Below are 24,346 nucleotides of genomic sequence, written 5' to 3'. Positions count from 1 at the left end.
CAGTTTGCCCACTGCTGAAGTCAGGCTTACCCGCGTGTAATTGCCGGGATCATCTCTGGAGCCCTTTTTAAAAATTGGCATCACATTAGCTATCCTCCTGTCATTTGGTACAAAAGCTGATTTAAACGATGGGTTAAAGACTACAGTTAGTAGTCCTGCAATTTCACATTTGAGTTCCTTCAGAACTCTTGGGTGAATACCGTCTGGTCCTGGTGACTTATTACTCTTTAGTTTATCAATTTTTTCCAAAACCTCCTCTGACACCTCTATCTGGGACAGTTCCTCAGATGGGTCACCTAAAAAGAATGGTTCAGGTTTGGGAAGCTCCTTCACATCCTCAACTGTGAAAACGGATGCAAAGAATTCATTTAATTTCTCCACAATGGCCTCATTGTCCTTGAGTACTCCTTTAGCATCTTGATCGTCCAGTGGCCTTGCTGGTTGTTTAGCAGGCTTCCACTTCTGATGTACTTAAATTTTTTTTTGGCTATTACTTTTTGAGTCTTTGGCTAGCTGTTCTTCAAAAATTTTTTTGGTGCTCACGTGGCACTGTTGTGGCCAGTGTCGCAAGATATTATCAAGCAGAAGCTGTAATCAGCATGGACACGTCCTCTGGAATAGTAGTTGAAGCACGAATGGACATATGAATCTTTAATGCATCTGGCATGTAAATATCTTGTGACGCCAGCCACAACAATGCCATGTGAACACCTGTTCTCACTTTCAGGTGACATGGTAAACAAGAAGCGGGCTGCATTATTGCCCATAAATGGAAACAAACTTGTTTGTCTGAGCTATTGGCTGAACAAGAAATAGGACTGAGTGGACAATTTTACATTGTTTTATTTTTGGGTGCAGTATTTTTTTTCCATAATTCTACATTTGTAAGTTCAACTTTCATGATAGAAATTGCTTTACGGTACTTGTATGAGGTGAATTGAAAAATATTGTTTATTTTGTTTCTTACAATGCAAGTATTTGTAATAAAAATAAATATAAAGTGAGCCCTGAACACTTTGTATTCTGTGTTTGTAATTGATTTCAATTACATTTGAAAATGTGGAAAACATCCAAAAATATAAATGATGGTTTAAATAATGTTTTAGTTCCTCTACTGTCCCAAACTGTGGGTCCCAATCCACTAGTTGATCCCAGGAAGGTCCTAGATGGGAGGCCAGATCCAGGTTCGATTAACCCATCTCTGGGCCCTAAGAAAACATACGCTTCTCCTGGCCCCATGCAGAGTAGAGACCCCAGTGGGGAAGGGGAGGTTGGAGAGTGAGCTATCTCTGCATTTTCCCCACACTGGTGGTTCCTGTCCTGTGCTCCTGAGCCCATCCTTTTTACTCCAGGTATTGCGACCTAATGCGTGGTGTTGCAGTGCCACTCAGGTTAGGCCAGGCCATCCCTCCATAGTGATGTAGGGGCAGCAGGCCAAATTTCCCTGAACTTGTTTTTAATTAAATCTGTTAGGTTATTGTTGAGCCTCTGTGAAGCTGTTCTTCATATAGCTTTAAAATAACTTGTGTGTATATGTATGTGTATGTATACATACAATAAATTTTTATTTTATTCTATAGGGAAATTTTTGCCTTTGAAGACAATGTTAGGACCAAGATACGATGAACAGGTTGCTGAAGAGAATCGCTTCCATCCCAGTATGCTGTCCAACTATTTAAAGAGTCTGAAGGTAAGGTAACATTTTATATATATAAAAAAAATACATTTTCTTCAGCATGCATATGTAATAGAGGGTTTCTGTTGGACTGTTGGTAGGAAAACAATCACAAATACTGTAATTTTCCCCCACGTTTTTTCTTTTTCTCTATAGGATCCTAGCTTTCATAAAAAAGCATTAGGTTTAATAATAAAATGGTAGTTGCCCTCATAATCCAGCATTGCTCAAAATTCTGCAGCTAAAGAATTGCATCAAGAGAAGTGTGAACTAATTTTTTCTTGTTATCGTCACCCCCATCTCAATGAGATGCTAATATCATTGTCAAGCTGCAGCCAGTTTAAATGTTAACAGTATTACAGATAATATGCACGTACATACACCTCTACCCCAATATAACACTGTCCTCGGGAGCTAAAAAATCTTACCGCGTTATCAGTGAAACCGCATTATATCGAACTTGCTTTGATCCACCGGAATGCGCAGCTTCGCCCCCCCCAGAGCACTGCTGTACCGCATTATATCCAAATTCGTGTTATATCGGGGTAGAGATGTAATTATAAAGTTGAAGTGTTTCCCTTTGCGCTGAATGCCTTCAAAAGCAAGGGTAAGTGGCATTTTGGACATAAATGATAGACTTCTTGTGTAGTAGGTCCTGACTTCCAGACATATCAGTTTCTGCTGTGTGTGATGCCCCAGTGTGCATTATATTTTTACCCCAACCATGGAATCTAGCTTGAGCATGGAACAAACCTATAGCTTAGATGGTAAGGGAAAGGCTTTTTTTTCAATGTAGTGTGTTTTTTTGCAAAGTGTTGTTTAAAACATTTATCTCAAAAGTTTTGTAGAATAGCATTCAAACTATGCAAAAAAACATGCAATTCAGCTTAAAAGTGAAAATAATACGCCTTACTTCCTTCTGGCAGGGTGACTCCATGTTCCGTCAAGAGTTTGTGGTACGTTCTTTATAACCAATCCAGTGTATTTGGGTGTACCACTGAGTATTTGCTTTATTAGGCTAGAGGGTAAAAGGTGTGTTTTTAAAAGAAATTGAGTTACCAACATTTATATTAAAAAAAAAAAATAACAACCCCCAAAAAACCCCCACTTTTTTAAATTTGGCCTTGTCTAAACAGAGAAGTTGCACCAATTTAACTTGAATCCAGTTATAAACAATTTTGTTAAGCCAGCGCAAAACCCTACATAGACATTTATTTCAGTTTGAGGGATATATTTATATTAATTTAGCTTAAGATTACAAACAGGTTTATGTTCATTTGTGTGTCTATGCAGCCTTTTGCACTTGTTAAATAGATTTTAAATTACCCTTTTAGTTAAACTGGTGCAACTCTGTAGACAGTCCTAGGGGGAACTAGGCCAAGTAAATCTGGAATTATGGACTTGTAAAATAGGAAAAGAAACTTGCCAGTTCAACTGAACTCTCCTACAGCCCTTTTTGTGGGGGATAGATATACTGGATTTTATTCTCTCCATGTGTATGCCAGTTATGGTTAAACAGTGGCAATTTAGGAGCAAGCTTGTTTGGAGATCCAGGCAATTAAAAAAACAGAACTCTTCTCTTACTATTGCTTCCAAAGTCTGCCTGTCTGCTTATGAACTTATCTATGTAGATTTTTGTCTTCCTAATATAGGCTTCTCTGCCCACTCATTCTCCAAAGTTGAACTTTGCTCTCGCAATGCTTAGAAGTGACCTGCAAAGTATTTTTTAGAAAATGCTCTTGATCATCATAAAGAAGTTAAAAAACAAAAAAAAACCAAAACCAAAACTAACCCCCTGAAAGATTATTTTAGGAGGGGAAGGTTGAAAGGAGATTTGAAGTTTGGAATTCTCCCTGCTTCTTCATCCTTGTCACTTATTTCATTTGGTCTTGTGGGTAAGGCACAGAACTGGGAATAAGATTATTTGGGCTCCAGCTTTGTTGCAGACTTTATGTATCACTTTGAACAAAATATGTAAATCTCAGTCTGTTTATTAGTCTTTAAAATTGGAATAACACTCATGCATGGGTGCTGAGGCTTATTTAATAAATGGTCTTATTGGGGTCAGAAACAATGCTGAACGATGTTGACTACAGAAACTAGGAACTCTAATGAATAAGTAAATCTTTCTTTCAAACTATAGTATAATTACTTAATTCCATTTCAGAGGATGAGGACAGAATTCCTTGGTTTCATTGCTACACAGAGAATTTGTCAAAGGTTGTTGTGAAGCAAATTGGTTTATACCTTTCCAATAGCAGCTCAGCATATGTATTTGTAACAACCAGTCTCCCATGTGCCAGGGGAGTAGAATATCTCTAAGTATGCTTGTTAGATGGTTGTATACTATGTGATACAGCAGGGCCAGAGAACAGCAGGAGAGTGGTAGATGGGAAGTATATAAGCTGTAGGATGATCAAGGCCTTATACCCTGTGGACTAGGGAAAGGTTACTGCAGCGTAACTGGAGCACCTGGACCCAATTAAGGCCCTGCCCAAGACCTAATAAAAACTCCCTGCTTCAGTCAGACAGGGAGTGGGAAGGAGAGCTGACCAGAGTTTAGAGGAGTATTGCTGTTAGCCGGAGGACCAGAGTACCAGGGGAAGGGAAACCCTATCCAAACAGAGCAGTGGGACTCCCCCGGCACAGAGGACTGATGGAAACCTGACCCGAGGAGGGAGAGGGTAAGCAGCCCATGAAACTGAAGGGGCTAGGATCCGGAGTAGGAGAGCAGACCTGGGTCCCTTCCCTGCTCCCCTCTCTCTCTCTCTCTCTCTCTCTCTCTCCCCCACCAGGGCACTAGCAGAGCCAACAACACGCAAGAAGAGGGGCAACAGACCACCTGACCCACCACATCAAGAAAAAGCGCGGGATCTGCCAGAGTAGTGTTGGCCATTTGCCACACCTGGTAGATGTAGCCATATGATTCCAAAGGCAACCCCATTTGCAAGTACACCTGACATATAGGTTCCAAGATTCTTGTTTTGTAAAGGCTTGTCATGAACTGTAGAATTTTGCAGATTTTGAATGTTTTCCAAATTTCTGTTTTGTGTTTTTTTTTTGTTTTGTTTTTGCCCTTACAACATGTAAGAATATAAAGGAAAATGAAATGCACAGTAGATGCGGTCCTCACTTGTGTGTTGCACAAAATGGAATTATTTTGCTAGCTTTTTAAAGCTTTCTAATGCTCCTGATCACAAATTTAAGAACTTAAAGTAAGAGTGTGTTGAGTCCGCCCATTTTGTGTTCAACTTGTGCCTGAATCAGTTGTCACTGAAGCTGTTGTGATTCTGTTCTATTTGTAAGAAATCCAACAGTCAGAATCGGCTAATCATACAGTTATTGGCATGAGGGCCATCATTTTAACTGTTTAGTTCACAAGTGATAAGCAAAGTTCTGTCTGTGTAATTAATCCCACAAACACTTTTAATTGTTCAAAGTCACAATGTTGCTTCTACTAACTAAACATCTGCCATTTGAAAGTATGTGGATATTGGCACTCTGAAACTTGCCAGTATATTTAATAGGCAGGAGATTACTTAGAATCATCATATCTCAAGAACAGCAGTTTAGCGATAAACACAATAATGGATGAGTATGTAGCTGGAAAATGGATTATCTAGTGGCAAAGAGAATTTTCCATAGACAGTTGTTAACCAGCTTACTTTAATTTGTTGAGTATTTGTACTTTCAGCAGCTGATCAGATTACTGGAGCCTGGTTATCACCACCTCTCCACACTTCTCTCTAATACGTATGGGAAATTTTAGCAGAACGTTATGATTCTGATTTTTAAAACCGTGAAATGCTGTTAGATTACTGGAGATGTTTGGTGATAGTGATTCCAAAAATAATTAAGACAACCTCTAAATGACTAAGACTTAAAAAAACACCTTTCTATATGGGCAGAATATTCTGTAATAGCTGACTGTGCGGTTTCTTGTCCTCTCTTCTGAAACACATGCTACTGGTTACTGACCGGCTGGATGTCGGACTAGGTAGAACAGTGGTCTGATAACGGTATGGCAACTGTGTTCCAGTACTACATAGTTTTTTCTCAGTAACACTTGGAATAGACAGGAACATCCACAAGAACAGTTCTTTGCTGCATTGAGAGGCTTTTAACAACATATATGCAGAAACCACAATTTAAGGCCTTACTGGGCATGCTTAATAAATGACAGGTTTCCAAAGATCGCATCTGTATAGTGGTCTGAGATGATAGAGCTAACATAATAAAAGCTTTGGGTGACAAATATGCATGAGTTGTGATGTTTCTCATGCTGCAGCTCTGTGTCAATAATTTATTGCCAGAACTACCCTTTATGGACATTCCTGGTTTACATCGCAGAATTTGCTCACACTAACGTTACTCTTCCATCTGTAAATTGCATCATAGAAGGTATGCTAGGCATGATTGATTGAAGATGCTATGATTTGATGAAATGTCAATTACAAAATACTTAATTGCCTGCTGGAAAATAGCTGTACTTTTAATATTCTCCTGATGGCTGTAGCCAGGGGGGCCTTGCAAAAATCGGGGTAGATAAAAATCAATGTTTTAAAAAAAAATCAAATAAATTAATTTAAATTTAAAAATTCCAGACTTTTTAGATAAAATGCTTTTTGAGGAAAAAACCTGTCTAAAGATCATTTTAATTAAGATACATTATAGCTGAACGCTATCTCATGATGGAATAGGGATTATAAATTCTAATTTTCTAGTATGAGACAATCTATTCATGTAATTTTTAAGAAAAGTTTTGTAAATGAGTTCCAATAGTTCACGGATTAGGGATCCAATCTTATGGGGTTCCAGAGGCTTCTGTATATAATATTTAGGTTAATCTTTCTATCTACCCAACGGGGCTTAGTGCTCAGTCTGGAAGATACCATCAGAGATGTTTAGATTTGTAGTTCTCAAACTGTGGATTTGTGTCTCCAGAGATAACATGCTTGTTAACAGCAAAAGTGATTTTAGATAAATAATATATAGAGGTGAGAAATATATAGAGATGAGACCTCAACCCTATTTTCCCTCTGCAAATTTGTGTATAGTCAATCCCTTATCTTTCTCTAAAAGTGTAAAGTTTCAAAAAGTTCAATGAATAGAAGATTGTTGGGGGTGGAATAGATCTGGACAAGGAGAAGTCTGGAGATAAATATGAGAAGGGAGGGACAGGCAGTAGAAACAAAAGTAAAACTGTTTGAGCAGCGCATGCCAGAAGTCTTGAGGTCTTGCTGAGTGTAGCCTTTATTGATTTGCGATCCCCCATACCATTTTCTCCCTTGAAGGGAAAACCTATAATGGCAGCAGGCGGTAAAACAGACCCAATTTGGAAATATTTTAATGAAGATCCTTTACCTGTGGGTAAGACAGGCAGGTGTGCCAAATGCAAACAGTGCAACAAAGAAATGCAAGGCCGGTTGTCCGAATGAAACAACATCATGAAAAGTGCTCCTTCTCAGGAGGAAGCTGCGTTAAAGATGATGAAAGGAACATGTCTGAACATGCAGGATTTTCAGGCTGGTAAACTTTTTTTTATTTCATACTTTTTTTTCTTAAGGCCTGCCTGTCTTCCTTCTGGACTATTCTTGTATTCTCATGTTTGAGCAAAAAATATGGTTGTGACTCTATGGTACTATCATTTTAGATGCAGGTGGGATTAAAAAACCAATAGCTGAAATAGGCAGATCTTCCTTTTACAATTTCACATTTAAAGTAGTACTGAGTGTCAGTGAATACAATGAGTAATACTAAATGAGCAGTATGGTAGTAATGATTAAATAACCACATTGACTTATTTTGTTTAGGAGAATCCATCCTCAACATACAGGATTCTGAAGACTATTCACCTTCAAGATCACCATCATTTTCTATAGTTTCAGAGTTATCTGCCAATGATGGTGTTTCAGTCACATCATGTATGTTACATAGCCACAGTATATCATCTGTAGCAAAAAGAAAAAAAAAAATCTCCATCATCCAGAAACAACTATAGATAAGTTTCTGATAAGAACCAGCAAATTACAAAAAGAAGAAATTGATGAAAAAAATTGCCCAGTTTGTTTATGCAACAAACTCTCCTTTCCTTACAATTGAGGAACCGCACTTCATTAGCGTGGTTCAGTCATTAAGACCAGGATACAGTCCACCCAACAGAGTAGATGTCGCAGGGAAATTGCTGGATAAAGTATGTGAAGGAGAAATTGAGCAGTGTGAAAAAGGTCTAGAGGGTAAAATTGTTAACTTGAGTCTTATTGGGTGGAGCAAAGTCCACAGTGATCCTGTTGTATGTGCTTGTTTGACAACAGAAGAAGGGAATGTCTTTTTTACAGAAATAATGCATCAGGAAATGTGCACACAGCAGAATACTTACAGGAAGTAGCAGTGAAAGCTATAACAAACTGTGAACAAAAATTAAAATGTCTAGTATGCAGCATGGTCAAGGACAATGCTGCAAATGTATCCAAGATGAAAATAAATTTGTAAGAGAGTCCCAAGCTAATAACATATGGTTGCAGTGCTCATTCGATGTACCTCCTAGCCAAAGACTTCAGTGTTCCAGAAATAAGGCTAATGTTGTTGAAATTGCAAAATACTTCCATAACAACCACTTTGCAGCAGCTGCTCTGAAAAAAGTGGGAGGAACCAAGCTAACGCTCCCACAAGACGTGCGATGGAACTCAAGGGTGGACTGTTTTGAGCACTATATCAAAAACTGGCCTCAACTGATGACAGTTTGTGAACAAAATTGTGAAAAAATAGATGGCAGTGTCACAGCCACAGTTCTCAACATTGGGCTTAAGAGAAATGTTGAACACACGCTGAGTACCCTGAAGCCTATTTCTGTAGCCTTGAACAAAATTCAGGGAAATAGCTGTTTTATTGCTAGTTTTCTTGCAAATATTCTCAATACTCGGTACCAGGGTCAAACCTTACCTGCTGAAGAAGAGAAGTTGCCTATGACATGGACATGCAGAAATCATCCCTCCATAATGCCAACTACAATAAACTTTAGAGCTAAGAATGACCCATTTAAGAAATGTGTTTGCTGATGATGTTTTAAAGAAAGTCAAACCAGTGAATTGGTGGAAGTCACTTAAGCACTTGGATTCAGAGACTGTGGAAGTGATGATCTCACTTTTAACAGCAGTAGCTTCTTCTGCCAGTGTAAAAAGAATATTTTCTTCCTTTGGACTAATTCATTCCAAATTGAGAAATCGTTTGGGACCTGAAAAAGCAGGAAAGCTTGTTTTTCTTTTCCAGATTATGAACAAACAGGAAAATGAAGATGACTGAGTGAGTTGCAGAAGCCAATATTTTAAATTTCTCATGTTGACCTGGCTGACATAGTCAATTTAATTTTTTTTTAATTTCATGTAAATATTTAAGTTAAAAACAATTTTAACAAAAATAAACCTGATTTTAAAAAACATGAATGTTTAACTAAATTCAAAAATTCATATGCTGTTTCTTTTGTTAAAATATTGTGTTTGCTGTTTAAGAAAAAAATCCAGAATGCATAATGATGTTTTAGTTAAATAAAACAATTTAAATGTTTGTCTGGTCATGGTCTCTTCCTAATGCAGCATGTTAAGAAAATCTTCCAAATATTAACGATTAATTTGTTGAATTGGAGATAGTTCATCTCCCAATGACTTCATAAATATCTGCTTCAATTACCTTGGGTAAATTAAATAACCAAACAATCATTTGTTTTCTAATATAGCTGTAAAACGAATCTGAAAAGTTTTCAAAATAAATCACTTAAAAAACATAGTATGAACCTTCTAAAAATGAAACCTACATCTATCTCTGAAGTGTGAAGAATATGTATTAAGATTATAATAACCAACAGGAATGCACTTTTATGTAGAAATCCATGATTAAATCGAGTCTTCCTGACTAGTGATTGAAATCATGATTTAAATCAATTTGATTTAAATCAAATCCACCCTGGCAAAAATAGATTCAAATCTAGAGCCACTTTGGGGACAAACATTTGGGACAGTGATCAAGATAGTATCACTCTGGTGATTCTCTCTGGAGCACTGACATTTTATGGACACTCATTTCCACAGCAGGCCAAAGCAGCTGAGCTACAAAAACACATTTCAGAATCTATTTCATGCAATTCTATTTCAGCCCTGTCAGTCAGAGCAAGGGTATTATATGTGCATGTGTACTGCAACTGATGGGTGCTTCAGCAGGAACTGAAACAGTTTTTCTTACTCCTGTAGTACTTGTTTTTCTAGCCCTGTTAAACTGTGAGATACTGAAATGTAAAATAGATATCTGATATTGTTTATTACCCCTACTCTAATTAAATTACAATGTGATTGGAAGGGTGGTAATCTAGTTTTCAGGTGATATAGACAAGGCCCTGTATCCTGTAGCATATCAGACATAAATTATGAGAGGGACCCTTTTGATCCACTGCTGCTTGAAGTGCATGAAGATCAAGGGGTGATCGGAGGGACCAAGGACCTCTACTTCTGTATGCTTAAAGAGGTACGTACACAGGCAGTGAGAGAGACTAGTCAATCAGAAGCGCTAGACTTCTGGGGTCTTCTCCCAAGCAGACTTCGTTAGTTCTTCTGCTGTGCAAATTAGGAGCAAAGCCCCCAAGTACTTGGTGACAATGTGGCTCTGAAGTCTGCAGCAGTGTTCCAGTGAACAAACTAAAATTTCTTGGTCAAATTCAAACAAAATTTAAAAAGTGATTTTTTTTAAAGTGAGTGAAACATGAGGAGAAAATTATCCATAAAAAGTATTATTTGTGCGTATATATTTTGATTAAATTCCTTTTTATGTTGGCTACAAATTTTTGTATTGAAAACTCTTAACTGCATTGTAGAAGTCGTTTGGGGGATCATGGGAAGTTTTTGAAATTTTGAAAGTGACTTTTGAGGCTTCTTGTTTCCAGGAAGAAGTGGGAGACAAGTCTGGATTTTGTCGCTTAAGTGTCAGTTGAAACCTTTTTGTCCTGAGATGAGGATGTCTCCTTGTTCCCTCTGTTTTGGGTAGAGGTACAGTGGAACCTTCAGATTTTGGTGATTGGCTTGAAAGTTTTGTTCCTCCACTGCTTCAACACTTGACAAAATCTGTTTGCCTCACTACATCCAACAATGAGAGAGAAGCTCGTTGTTCTTCGAGTGGTGGTCCCTATTTATATTCCAAACGTGTGTGCACAGGCGCGCCATTGCTGGAGTGGGAAGATTTTCTTAGCAGTATCCATTGTCCCGCATGTGCATCTCTTCGTGTCTCAGTTGCGGTTATATTAGGTCATGTGAGTCGACGCCTTTTCAGTTCCCTCTTAACTGCCGCGTTGTCGGAATCGGAATCAGAATCCCTGTTCCTCTGCAATCATAGTTCAACTATGAGAGCATTTTAGTCTGTTTGTATATAGTAGTTCTTTGTTTTTTTTCTTCTATAGTTAGCTGTAAATAGTTTTGTGTAGTATTAGTTAGTATTCATCGCCCTGGTTGGGCTCCCCAGTGACTCTGTCCTGCATTCCAGGGTTCAAAAACTGGGCTTTGTGTCCTCGCTCGTTCTCAGTGAGCGATGAGTACCAGTGTTGTATCTACTGTCTTGGGGAGACTCATCTCGCTGCCCACTGCAAGATCAGTGTGTTCTTCCCACTGCAGACCTGGGAAGCGTGACAACTTTGCCTCTGCAAGGTCCTTATGGAGGCGGTTCTCTGGCCACATTCACACTCTAATGTGGGACTGGCAGAGCTATTGGTGCAGCGCCCTTCACTGCTAGTGAGTGCTCCGCTTAGCACATCCCACACCCTGGATACAGTTGTATTGACGGTGCAGGACAAGCCCAAGAATGAGAGCCAAAAACATTCCCTCCACGAGCCAGACTGGGCAAAAACTCGTGCATAGACCTTGCCGCACCACTGCCTAAGCTTCCTTGCTCCAAAGGTAAGATGAAGGAGGAGGACTACCTGGCAGTACCACAGACCACTGTAGTGGCTGCCCACCTGGAATGCTTTCTGGGGCACTTGCTGCGAGTGTCTCCATGCCCATCGGTTCACTTGGCACTGCAGACACCACCACGCTCCTCGGTTCTCACAGAAAAATTCACTGGACCCCATGATTCTGTGAGCCCACATCTTGAACTGCTCTATCCCCCTTCTCTACTACTCACCATGCACGAGCCACCCAATTTGCTCCAGGAGGGGCAATTCCAGGTAGTGTGTCATGGATGTCCGTACCGACGACTCCACTGCTCCTGGAAGCTTCATTGGACTCTGATGGATTCTCTGAGCCAGAACAGACATTCTCCTCCAACTCGAGGAGAAGCTTAGACTCCTGTGTCCAGACATCTCACCCACTAGCATATGACCCAGCACCTCCCAAATTCCCCAAGTCCTGGCCACATTGGGATTCATATCAGTGGCTCAGCCAACTTTCTCAAGCATCATTCCCTTCTGCCCTGGACCTCACACCGGAGCCATTGGGCTCTGAGGAAGAAATAGAGGCAGAACTGGTACTACCAGTTCCTCCAGTCTCTATGGCCCCTTTGTCTTCTCCGGATGATGCCCTTATACCCCCTTGCCCCCTGATGACCTACTGCACAGGGCTGCCACAAACCTAGGCATACCCTTGGAGGAGGTAACATGACCAGCACCGCTAACTGCTGAACATCCTTCAATCCCAGGGAGCATCATGTGCGTTGCTGCCCCATCAACACTGCTTTCCTCCAACCTGCAAGAGCAGTCTGGCACAGCAGCTTCCTGTGCCCCTATGCCAAAACAGGCAGAATGCAGGTATGTTGTGCCAGCTAAGGGGTCAGATTTCTTCTTTTCCTACCCACCCTCCAGTTCCATTGTGGTGCTTGTGGCAGCAGAACCCGCCCGCCAACACAAGCAGAAATTGACTCCTCCGGAGTGGGCAGCCAAGTGCCTAGACCTTTTGGACAAGGTGGTCTACTCAGCAGTTTTGCATTGTTGACTACCAGGCTCTGCTGCCAAAGTATGATTTCAACAGCTATGCCAAGCTAGCAGAATTCTTGGATGATGCGCTGCAGGACAAGAAACAGCACTTCCATGCCCCCATAGAGGAAGGCAACCTGGTGGTCAAGGTAGGCCTTGAAGTAGTGATTGATGCCACGGATATGTCATCCTGTTCCCTTGCCATGGGCATAGTCATGCAACACAACTCTTGGCTGCAGTCCTCCGGCTTTCTGTGGGAGATACAGACCTCCATATAGGACCTACCCTTCGTTGAGGACAAGCTCTTCTTAGCCAAGATGGATGAGTCCCTCCACTCCCTGACGGACTCAAGAGTGACACTCCAGTCCCTTGGGATCTACACCCCAGCATCCCATCACAAACAGCAGCAGAAACCATTCTGTCCTTGGCAGTACATAACCTATCCTCCCTACTATCATTGGCAGAAAGAACCCCCATGGAGGCAGCACTTTTTATAGTGCTTCCGGCCTGTGGCCCCAGCTGAAGCCACCTCCTCTACAGTGACACACTGATGGAATCCCCGGTGTATAACCTGGAACTGTGGGACGACTGTGCTCCCGTAACTCTCCAGCCTGGGCTATGTCAGTGACAAGCAGAAAAACCCCTCCCAGATACTGTGGTCATTCAGTCATCAGCATGTGGAGCCCCACACCCAGCTAAAATGCATGAATGCTCCCTGAGCCAGTTGTGAATCTGAGAGAGAGAGAGGCACCAGTCAATCACCCCAACCTTGCACCCCAGAAATATAGTGTCTTACACTGCTCAAGACTCCCTTGGACAGTGCAAGCTCACTAATTAGTTCACCACTCCAGCAAAAGGATAGTGGACGTGCAGCAGCCCTTGGTAACCTGAGCTGAGATTGCCCAGGCACTTCAACCGAAAACACACTGTTTTAGATAACATCCAAAACAGATTTATTAACTGCAGAAAGATAGATTGTAAATTATTCTAAGTAGCAGGCATAGAGATCAAAATTGGTCACCTAAGAAATAAAAATAGAAACACAGTCTAAATTCTAACTTTAACAGACTAAGCAAGATTTGAGTCAGTCTCTGTCATCCTAATAGATGTTACAGGCAGCTCACAGTTCCTACTACACAGGCTGAGTTCCCTTCCAACCTGGGACCAATCACCCCAGTTCAAAATCTGTGTCTTTCTGATGATTTTTCAGTTTTTTCGTGCGTGCATGTGTGCGTAAGAGACCAAGTGATGATGTCACTGTCCCTCTTTTATACTTTTTCCAGCTGTTAGAAAGTTCCTTTCCCTGACATGGGTGCCAGGCAGTCCCCATTGGTCAGGCAGTTTCCATTGCATATGTGCCCTCACTAAGGAGCCTATGGTAGAGTGGATTCTTATTGATGAGCCATCAACGCCTGTTTGGCCAGTGATAGCTGCTCCTTTGCAACTGAAAGGCTGGCTGTAGGCATTTTCAAACCTCACAATATATTTCAGTAACATGGAGGAATATTTTATAACTTCACATACAATGATAGAACATACAATTCAGCAGGATATTAAAGTTCAACAGATCAAGACTTTTAAAATGGTTTCTCACAAGGCATGTGTTGTACAAAACGTATCAATCATATGACAGTGGTGAATATGGGGATTCCAGAGTGCTACTTTCAGGTACACAATGTCACACTCACCAACAGCCCCAGGCTCACTTTTTTGACTTGTAAGTCGAGTGCTGCAAATGCTCCCCATCACCAATCCCGTTCCTCTGGTCATCTGTGGGGCCTGTCTTGCCCTCTTTGTCTCCAAATGGGGCAAGATCACTGACTGAGTACTGGAGATCGTGCACCTTGGTTACTCTATTGAATTCCTTGACTTGCCTCCCCCCACACAGGGGCCCCACTTGGATGCCTACCGGGGATCTTTCCCGTCAATACCTATTACAACAAGAAGAAGCGGACACCTTTCTAGTGAAGGATGACAGAGAGCTGGTTCCTTGCTCTTTTCCTGGGCAGAGAATTTTACTCCCCCTACTTTCTGATCCTGAAAAAGGATGGAGGGTGCCACCTTATCCTTGATGTCTGCCTCCTCAAAACCTTCATCAGAAAATCTAAGTTCTGTATGGTGACACTATCATTTATTATTTCCTTCTTCCCCAAGGAGGCCTGGTTTGCAGCTCTCAGTGTGAAAGACTCATACTTTCACATTGTCAATCACCTGGCCTATTGAAAATTTCTCTGCTTCTGTGTGGGCAGCAACCACTGCCTATTCAGAGTTCTCCCCTTTGGCATTGTGACGACCTCACAGGTCTTCACAAAAGTCTTTGCAGTCATGGCCACACAGCTGCATCATCTAAGTTACTTGGTGTGACCCTACCTGTACGACTGGCTTTTAGTTGCACTGTCACATGATGAGCTTACTTCTACCATCCTTGCTGTCCACTCTCTCCTCATAGCTCTTGGCATTTGTGAATCAAGGAGGAGAAACTGGTACTCATACCGATACAGAGAATCACCTTCATGGGGACGTGTCTTGATTCCTTGACAGCATGAGCCCTCTTTCCTGCAGACAGATTTGCAACCTTGACAGCTCTAATTACAGACTTACACTGCAGCCCTCGCACCATGGCTCACGGTTGCCTCTGCCTCATTGGGCACATGGCCGTCTGCACCTCTGTAACATCGCATGCTTGTTTACATATGCAGTGCCTCCACCTGTGGTTCCTGACGGTCTTCAGACCCCATCATCTGGATGCCAAAATGCTCATCCCACAGTCGGTTCTGGCCTCTCTCACCTGGTGGACCGACTCTTCCAAGGTTCTGATTGGCACTCCCTTTGCTGTCCCGGTCATGACTGCCACCATGACCACAGATGCCTCCCTTGCCAGTTGGGATGCTCACCTAAATCATCACAGCACCAAAGGCATTTGGATGCTGCTAGAGGTCAGAATGCACATCAATGTCCTGGAGCTGCGGATGGTTCACTTAGCCTGCCACGTGTAGCAGCCTCTACTTCACTTGCAACATGTTCAGCTCCTCTCAGACAATATTGCAGCAGTGACATACATCAACAAACAAGGTAGTACCAAGCTCCCGTCCCTCTGTTCCAAGTCTGTCCACGTATGGAATTGGTGCATCTACCACCATATCACACTCCACGCAGTGTACTTCCCGGGAGCACACAACTCCTTGGCTGATGTGCTCAGCAGGACCTATACCTCAACCACAAGTGGGAGTGGCTTGACCCCACCGTCTGCTCCATCCTCTGTCCATGGGGCACCCCTCGCTGGGACCTTTTTGCCATGTACACCAACTGCACATTTCTCCTCTACTGTTCCAGAGGTGCTACTAGCCGTGACTCCTATGGTAATACTCTTGTCCTACCCTGGAGGGACAACCTCCACTATTCCTTCCCTCCCATTCCCCTCATTCCACAAGTCCATCCCAAGATCCACAGAGTTCAGGCTACCATCATACTCATAGCCCCATTCTGGTCCCGACAGGCTCTCCATTCACACACCACTCCATCTTTGCACAGTCTGAGACTTCCTCACTCAGGACATCCCCAATCCGGGCCTTTTTCCCCCACAGTCTGTTTTTATCGAATTCATGTGTAGACAAAGCATGCTCTGCACCAGTTCAGTGCATCCTTACCCATAGCAGGAGGGCCTCCACACTCACCTTCTACGCAGCAAAATGGGAACGTTTCATATCCTGGACTCAATGCTATCATCATCCACTGGATGCAATATCCATTCCTGTTGTCCTGAATTACTTCTTAGAACTCAAAATGTCAGGCCTTGCCCTCAGCTAGTGCCTTCCTTCCCCTCATGGATGGACACTTGGTGTTTACTCACTCCACCGCCGTCCGCTTCATGAAAGGCCTTCTCAACACCTTTCCACTGGAACTGTGGGACCTCAACCTTGTCCTCCCCATCTTCACTAGATGACCTTTGAACCTCCTGGCAACATGTCCCTCCTCATACCGCTCTGTGAAGGTAACCTTCCTCATGGCTATCACTTTGGCCAGGAGGATCAGTGAACTGGCGGCCATGATGGCTGGCCCCTCCTTACACTGTATTTCAGAAGGTTATGTTTCCTTGCGACTGCATCCCAAGTTCCTCCTGAAGGGGGTATCAGAGTTCCACCTCAACCAATCTATTCACCTGCTGGTCTTCCATCCTAAGCCACATGCCACCCCTGCGAACAAGACTCTTTGCTCTCTTGACATCTGCCGCATGCTGGTATTCTATCTGCACAGAGCTCACTCATTTCATGCCTCTGCTAGACTGTTCGTTGCCATTGCTGACTGCTCCAAGTCCTCTCCTCCCAACAAATCTCAAAATGGTCTCTGGCTGCATCTGAGAATGCTATACGCTGTCCAGCACCCACCGCCCAATGGAATTACAGCACACTTGAGATGGGCACTGGCAGCCCCATCCACTTCCTTAGTGGGCGTCTCCTAACAGGCCACATGCTGGGTGGTGACGTGGTGTTCAGTACATACTTTCACAGCCCATTATGCCATTGCCTGAGGGGTGGCGGAGGATGCTGCAGTAGGCCATGCTGTACTACAGGCTGTGATGCCTCTTGTGATGCTGTTCTACAGGCTGTGATGCGTTGTACCCATCTCCACTGACAACTTCTCAATATTTACCCACATTTGGAATACATATAGGGACCACCACTTGAAGAGGTTACTTACCTGAAACTGGAGGTTCTTCAAGATGGGTGGTCCATGTTTGTTTTCCAATACCTGCTCTCTGCTGCGGACTGGTACACTCAGCGGTAAGAGGATGAGTGAAGAGGCATCAACTTGCATGACTTAATATAACCTCGTTTGAGACATGAGGCGACTCATGACACGTGTGGGTCAATGGACAGTGCTATGAAAATCTTCTGACTCTGGTGCATGCGCAACCATATCTGGAATATAAATAGGTACCACAGGTCTCCAAACCTCCTCATTTATGTTATTTTATGTTCCTACTAAAATGATGACCATTGAGGTAGTTAATGTTCACGTTTAATTTGTCATCACACTTCAGATGTGATAACTTAGTACAGTTCACACTTCTCAAATCTATTATTTAGGTTGCCTGTGGACTAGGGTAGATGACATGTAGTTTATATTTGGTTCACATTTTTAAAGGTCATCTCTGCAGTCCTAGGATTAACTGTGATGAGCTAATATATTGAAAAGTGTTTAAACTCTGCACCAGGAGCCTAATGCATTTTTAAACAGAATTTAATTAAAATGTGTTAGCTAATGTTCTTTTAAATAACCTTTTTTCTTAGTATAGTCAAGGCCCAGAAAGCGGTGTGGGTGTCTGGGCTGGGGGTTGTTCTGCAGTTGGACTCTTAGGTGAGAGGAAGTATGAGTGTCTGAGCTGCGGGAGCTCCCTGTGGCTGGGCTCTGGGAGAAGAGGGTGTGGGTGTCTGGCTCCCTGTCTGGGCTATGGGAAGGAGTGGGCAGAGAAACAAGAGCTGGGTTGTTGGAGGGGTTTCTTTAACTCTCTACTCCCTAGGGAATTTTTGTTGTCTGTATTATAGACATAGAATCATAGATTATTAGGGTTGGAAAGGACCTCAAGAGATCATCTAGTCCAACCCCCTGCTCAAAGCAGGACCAATCCCCAAATGGCCCCCTCAAGACATGTCCCGCTATGTGTCGCTTATGCATTCAAGGACTCAATGTTGCAAACACCTAGGTACATAAATACCATTATTCACATGCCTAAGTATTTGTGTGGGATCAAACAGTACATGGCTAGTCCTTGACATAGTTGCTGACAGGTATTTTAAAAGAAATGACCAAAATAATTGAGACTGGCGTAATTACATTGTGTTATTTTGACCAAAAAATATGCAGAATTTTGCAAAATGTTTATTTTTTTTGGTGCAGAATTTTCCCCAAGAATAATTCTCCAATCACAGCTGAAGATTGCTTCCAAACAATCTAGAAAAGCTCGTGCATTTAATTTATAACTTTGCTGTATCCAAAGTTAAATAATTGATGGCCTATTAGCCTTAAATGTAAATAGAAGCCTATTATCTTTTTATATAGATATTTTTATTGATCACAACTCCTGTATGTTTCTGAATACATAATAGTGTTTTACTAATATCACAATGACATACTATCGCCATCCTCTTACAAGCGTATTATGGTTAAAAAAATATACTGTCTTTAATGTTTAAGTGAGCTACTGGTATATACTTCAAAGTGTTTTTTTTTTTTTTTAACATTTCTAACTATCGAATGAGATTAGGTCTACTGATTTTGATTTTAAAGCACATCAGTAGCTGATAAATTGATTTTTTTTTTTGTCGTACTGGCACACCTTGAAATCCTTTTGTTTTTGTAGAATGCAATGAATCTGAGAAAGCCATACATGGTAGGTAAATGCATAATTTTCTTTGACAGTTTGTCCCAGTTGATGAACTGGAGGGTTTCAAAGCCATGAAAAAGCACCTGGATCATCTGCTGAGGAATATTGTCAGTGCTGTTGCAAGAAAGGCTAATGTCATTTTGGGATATATTAACAAAAGTGTTATATGTAAGATGTGGGAGGTAACTGTCCCGTTCTTTTCAGAAGTGGTCAGGTCTTAGCTGGAGTATTGCGTCCAGTTTTGAATGTCACAGTTTAATGTTGCGGACAAACTGGAGAGAGTCCAGATGAGAGCAACAAAAGTAAGAGGTTTAGAAAACATGACCCACGTGGGTCACTTGAAACAATTGTGCATGTTTAGTCTAGAGAAGAGCAGGGTGAGAAGGGGTCCTGATAAGTTTTTAAAAATGGTAATGGTAAAGGTTATTTAAAGAGGGTGGTGATCAATTGTTCTCCATGTTCACTGAAAGTAGGACAAGAAGCAATTGGTTAGTTTGCAACAAGTGAGATTTGCGTTAGATATTAGGGAAAAAACCTCTAACTATATACTCATTGGAACAGGTTACCTACGGTGCTTGTGGAATCCCCCTCAATGGAGATTTTTAAAAACAGTTTACCCAAGGGGTTCTCAAACTTCATTGCACCGGGACGCCGTTCCAACAACAAAAATTATTACATGACTCCAAGAGGAGGGAATGAAGCCTGAGCCTACCTGAGACCTGCTGCCCCGGCTGGAGGGGCTCAGAGCCCGAGCCCCACAGCAGTGGGTGGATGGGGCCAAAGTCGAAGCCATGGGCTTCAGCCCCAGGCTTGGGCCTGTAACCTGAGCCCTGCTGCCCAGGGCTGAAGCCCTCAGACTTTGGCCGTAGGCAGTGGGGCTCGGGCTTCGCCCTCTTAAAATGGGATCGTGACCCAATTTGGGGTCCCAGCCCACAGTTTGAGGACCTCTGGGTTAGACATTTGCCAGAGATGGTCTGAGTATACTGTAATGTGCCTCAGCGTGTGGGGTGAACTAGAATGACTCTTGAGGTCCTTTGCAGCCGTACATTTCTATGACAATACATGAGGTGGATAAACACTAGGGCGGGAGAGGAGTTATTTAAGTTAAGGGCCAGTGCTGATACAAGAACAAATGAATATAAACTGGCCATCAACAAGTTTAGGCTTGTGATTAGATGACGGTTTCTAACCATCAGAGGAGTGGAATTCTGGAATAGCCTTCCAAGGGAAGTAGCTGAGGCAGAAAATCTAATTTGTTTCGAGACTTAGCTTGATAAGTTTTATTGACGGAATGGTATGGTGAAGTCACCTACAATGTCATATGATCCATCTGTGACTGCTATTAGCAAATATCTCCAACTGCCAGAGACACGAGATGGGGAGCACTCTGAGTTACTACAGACAGTTCTTTCCCAGGTGTCTGGCTTGTGGGTCTTGCCCACGTGCTCAGGGTCTAACTGATTTCCATTTTCGAGGTTGGAAAGGAATTTTCCACCAGCTCAGATTAGCAGAGATCCTGTCTCTCCCCCCCCCCACAGCATGGGGCATGGGTCGTTTAGTGGTTTGAACTAAAGTAAGTGGTGGATTCTCTGTAACGTGAAGTCTTTAAATTGAGATTTTAGGACTTAGAGGTTACGGGCCCTCTACAGGAGTGGTTGGTAAGGTTTTGTGGCCTGCAATGTGCAGGAAGTCAGGCTAGATGACTGTGATGGCCTCTTTTGGATTTAAAAGTCTAGGGGTATGTCTACCGTGCAATTAAATACACTTGGCTAGCTCATGTCAGCCTACTTAGACTTGCAGGGCTCAGGCTGCAGGATGCTAAAACTGTGTTGATTTAATTACAGCTTGAGTTCATAATAGTTTAAAAATATCTATCTGAATCAATTTAATAACTCTTTCTTTATTTAAATTCAGATTGCATACTCTTTCCTCACCAAATATTTTTTCTTCACTTTGAGCAGGTTGTTTTGGGGTTTGGGAAGTTTGGCATTGGTGGTTAGTTGAAAAATGAAACATTGAAGCTTTGAAGGAGGAAAAACTGTGGTGGTAGTGGAACTAAATATTACATATTGCTTATGAACATGCACAATATTTAAAAAAAAAAAGGCATTATCAACTTTAGTATGATGTCAATTTATTTTGGTTATTATTGGTGAGCTGTTCATATTTGGAGCAATTAAATATAACATAATTACTTTGCTTTTATTCTTTTAGGTTAAAATGGGTTTATTGGTGGACTTGACGAACACCACTAGATTCTACGATAGGAATGATATAGAAAAAGAAGGGATCAAATATATAAAACTTCAGTGTAAAGGGTAAGTTGATTGTACCCAAATAAATATTTGATCTTTAAGTAAAAAGTCTGTACTGAATTCATTCCCCTTTCTGTTGTTTTTATTCTAACCTTTGTTTTTCAATGTTTACCAGGCATGGTGAGTGCCCTACACCTGAGAACACAGAAGCCTTTATCCGCCTATGTGAACATTTTAGTGATAAGAATCCTTCAGAGCTTATAGGTATGTCTCTTTATTACCCTTTTTTTGCACCATTTTTGCCTCTCCACTATCTTGTCACTATCTTGTCTATCAAGCGTTACTACTTTCTCTGATTCCAAGAAGGATCTAAGCAAGTGGATTTCCTCAGTGCAATTTTTGTGCCACTGTAAGGATTGCTTGGTGGAGATGACCCTATAAACAAGCTTTTGTCTTTCTCAAAATCAATCTCATGTTAGTTTATGCACTAGTTATAATAGAGTTGGTTGCTTGATGCAGACAAATATGGCAGCTAAACAGTTGTATAATGTAGGGGCCTGTGGCTGTCCCTCCCTGTCAGTCTTGGAGGGAGGCCACGCCCTTCATTACTGTGTATCTATAAAGGCAAGGCTCAGTGGGTAATTCGCAGTCTCAGAGGTTATAGCTTTCTGGGCAGGGCAGAGCAGCAAGCAGTTTAAAGAGGCTCTGGCCCTCTGGGCAGTGCAGAGCAGTAAACTATCTTTCGCCTGGCCTCCTAGCTCAGGCATATAGCAGACAAATGTAAAAACAGTTATACTGGGTCAGACCAATGGTCCATCTAGCCCCATATTCTGTCTTTTGACAGTGGCCAATGCCAGCTGCTTTCAGAGGGAATGAACAGAACAGGTAATCATCAAGTGATCCATCCCATCACCCATTCCCAGGTTCTGGCAAACACAGGCTAGGGACACTTCAGGGGATGGTTTTGCATCCCTGGTCAGTCTGGCTAAATGCAGGCCTCTTGGCCTAACGTGGGTAGGCTACTACTCCTTTGGAGTGTACCTCTGTCTCTTGGGATTCCTCCATCTCCCTGGGGTACACGGCCAGTAGCAGTCCCAGTAGCTCCTCCAGGTACTGGTCAGTCAGCAGTCCCAGTCCCTCTTCTAAGTCCTGACAGAGCTCCAACTCAGGTGCAGGGCTCAGCAGTGGGTGAGAGACGTCTGCTTCCTTCTCCGGCTCTTCCACAACTGAGCTGCAGGGCCCACCTTTTAAACTTTCTGTCCTTCCCCAATGTTTCTGGCAGGGTGGGTGTGGCTTGCCTGGCTCTGCCCACCAGAGGGTGAAAAGTCGTTCCTTCCTGTCAGTCTTGGCGGGAGGCCCTGCCCCATCGCTACATATACGGGATAGATGTTTTACCTAACTCCTTCTGATGCAAGTGAGTGCTTCTTGGGCAAGCGCTGCTTGGCTTGACCGCGACTTGTGTGACATTTGATAACCAAGAGAGGCTGATCTCCTTGTGGTCATGTTGGATTTATAAAGATCTTGTGCTTAGTATTCATTAAGGTTCCAACTTCAGCAGTTGAGTTCCTTCAGTAATATATTGGGGAATGTTAATGGAAATTTGATTGTTACACTTCTTTGGCATATACAGCCTCAAAATAAGTATTTTCAGAACTTTGATTTTTATCAAAAGCAAAAATATCCCAAATTAATTCAAGAAAGACTCTTAATTTTATTTTAAATATAACAATCAGGTTAGATACATGAGACTAAGTGCATCCTTTTCCGAATACCATTATGTTTAAACATTTAATATAATTCTATGCTATGAAAGGTAAAAATATTACAAGTAAGTGTTCTTATAACTACCAGTCCTGAAAACTAAACCTGGGATCCAAGAGTCAAGCTAGATTATTTTTTCTCATGTGTCATCCATAATAAAGATTAAGCTCTCAGTGCTTTTGAAACTTTTTAGTTTGCTTTCAGTAGGTTTGTATAGGTGAACTGATAGGTATGTAGTAAACAACTGAATTGATGCATTTGAAGAAATGGTATTCAGTACTTTCTCCCGGTTGTGTTGACTGTCATGCTAACAGGAGTAAAAGCAATAAAACGTTATTTTTTGTCACTGTTTAGCAGATATAATTCTGAATAATCACAGAGAGCAAATCTGTTGAATTAAGAAGATGCTATTTATACATAATTCATTCTTAGATGAGAATCACACTTCAAAGTTTATTTTATATATTTTACATAGAGACACTTGCTGGTTTAAGACATGCATTTTTTTTTTTTAAAACACATAATTGTCTATAGACAGTTTTTGGAACTGATATAACTACATATTGGTTTAGAAACTGATATAGTTAAAGCAGTACAACTCCCTAGTGTGGATGCATCTAGGCTGGTATAAAATGCTTATATTGGCATTGTGTGTGTGCGTGTGTGTGTTAGTGTAAAAATGGTATGTAGACCAGCCTGAAAGATCACAAACGGACTTATTCACTGAAGAGTTCTGTGATGAGGTGCACCTATCCTGCACCAGCTCCCAAAGGGTTAACTGTGCTTTGTAGGCTTAGGAAGCCCTGCCCCTCCAACTCTGCTGGGAATATTCAGCTTGGAGGCAGAATATAAAAGGAAGCAGCTGCTGAAGGGGAAGGCTGCAGGTGCTCTCCAGGGAGCTACTGCAGGCCTGTGGCATGCAGAGCTCCAGACGGACTCCAGGCTACCCGATGAGCCCGGAGAAGAGACCGTGTCGGCAGAAGCTACACCACTTGAGGTTTCCAGAGAGGCGGGGGGACTTTGGAGAATCGCTGAGGGAGAAAGGGTAGGAATCAGCCCAGGGGACTTAGACTTTTCTGTGGTGAGTGAACCAGGGAACCAGTCAACATGCTTCAGGAGGATCCCTGCTGACTCGGTGGTGGGCACCCACACCACCAACAGGACTCCAGGCTGGGTCACACACCTCTAGATGGCACCCCACTTCCCCAGTGAGCCAATAGGCCACACAGCACCCCAGAAGTGGGCACCTTCATTGACTAGCCTTTAGGCCATGCTGCCCTGAGTAGAAGGTCTGTGTTATTGACTCCAGCCATTGGGTCTCGCTG

The 24,346-nt window shown here is 42.2% G+C and overlaps 1 protein-coding gene across 6 annotated transcripts in view; it reads left to right on the top strand.

Annotated features, from left to right (window-relative positions):
- Window positions 1-24,346, top strand: part of RNGTT (RNA guanylyltransferase and 5'-phosphatase) — a 425,454-nt gene that overhangs the window by 8,332 nt on the left and 392,776 nt on the right. For all 6 annotated transcript variants that reach the window (XM_030555911.1, XM_030555913.1, XM_030555914.1 and 3 more), the window contains exons 2-4: window positions 1,581-1,690; window positions 21,220-21,323; window positions 21,436-21,524. In XM_030555911.1, the coding sequence (XP_030411771.1) occupies window positions 1,581-1,690; window positions 21,220-21,323; window positions 21,436-21,524 (303 nt within the window). The remainder of the gene's footprint in view (window positions 1-1,580; window positions 1,691-21,219; window positions 21,324-21,435; window positions 21,525-24,346) is intronic.

This window comes from Gopherus evgoodei, chromosome 3, assembly GCF_007399415.2.
Source record: "Gopherus evgoodei ecotype Sinaloan lineage chromosome 3, rGopEvg1_v1.p, whole genome shotgun sequence".
NCBI classification, from domain to species: domain Eukaryota; kingdom Metazoa; phylum Chordata; order Testudines; family Testudinidae; genus Gopherus; species Gopherus evgoodei.
This window is presented reverse-complemented; position numbering and strand designations above follow the sequence as displayed.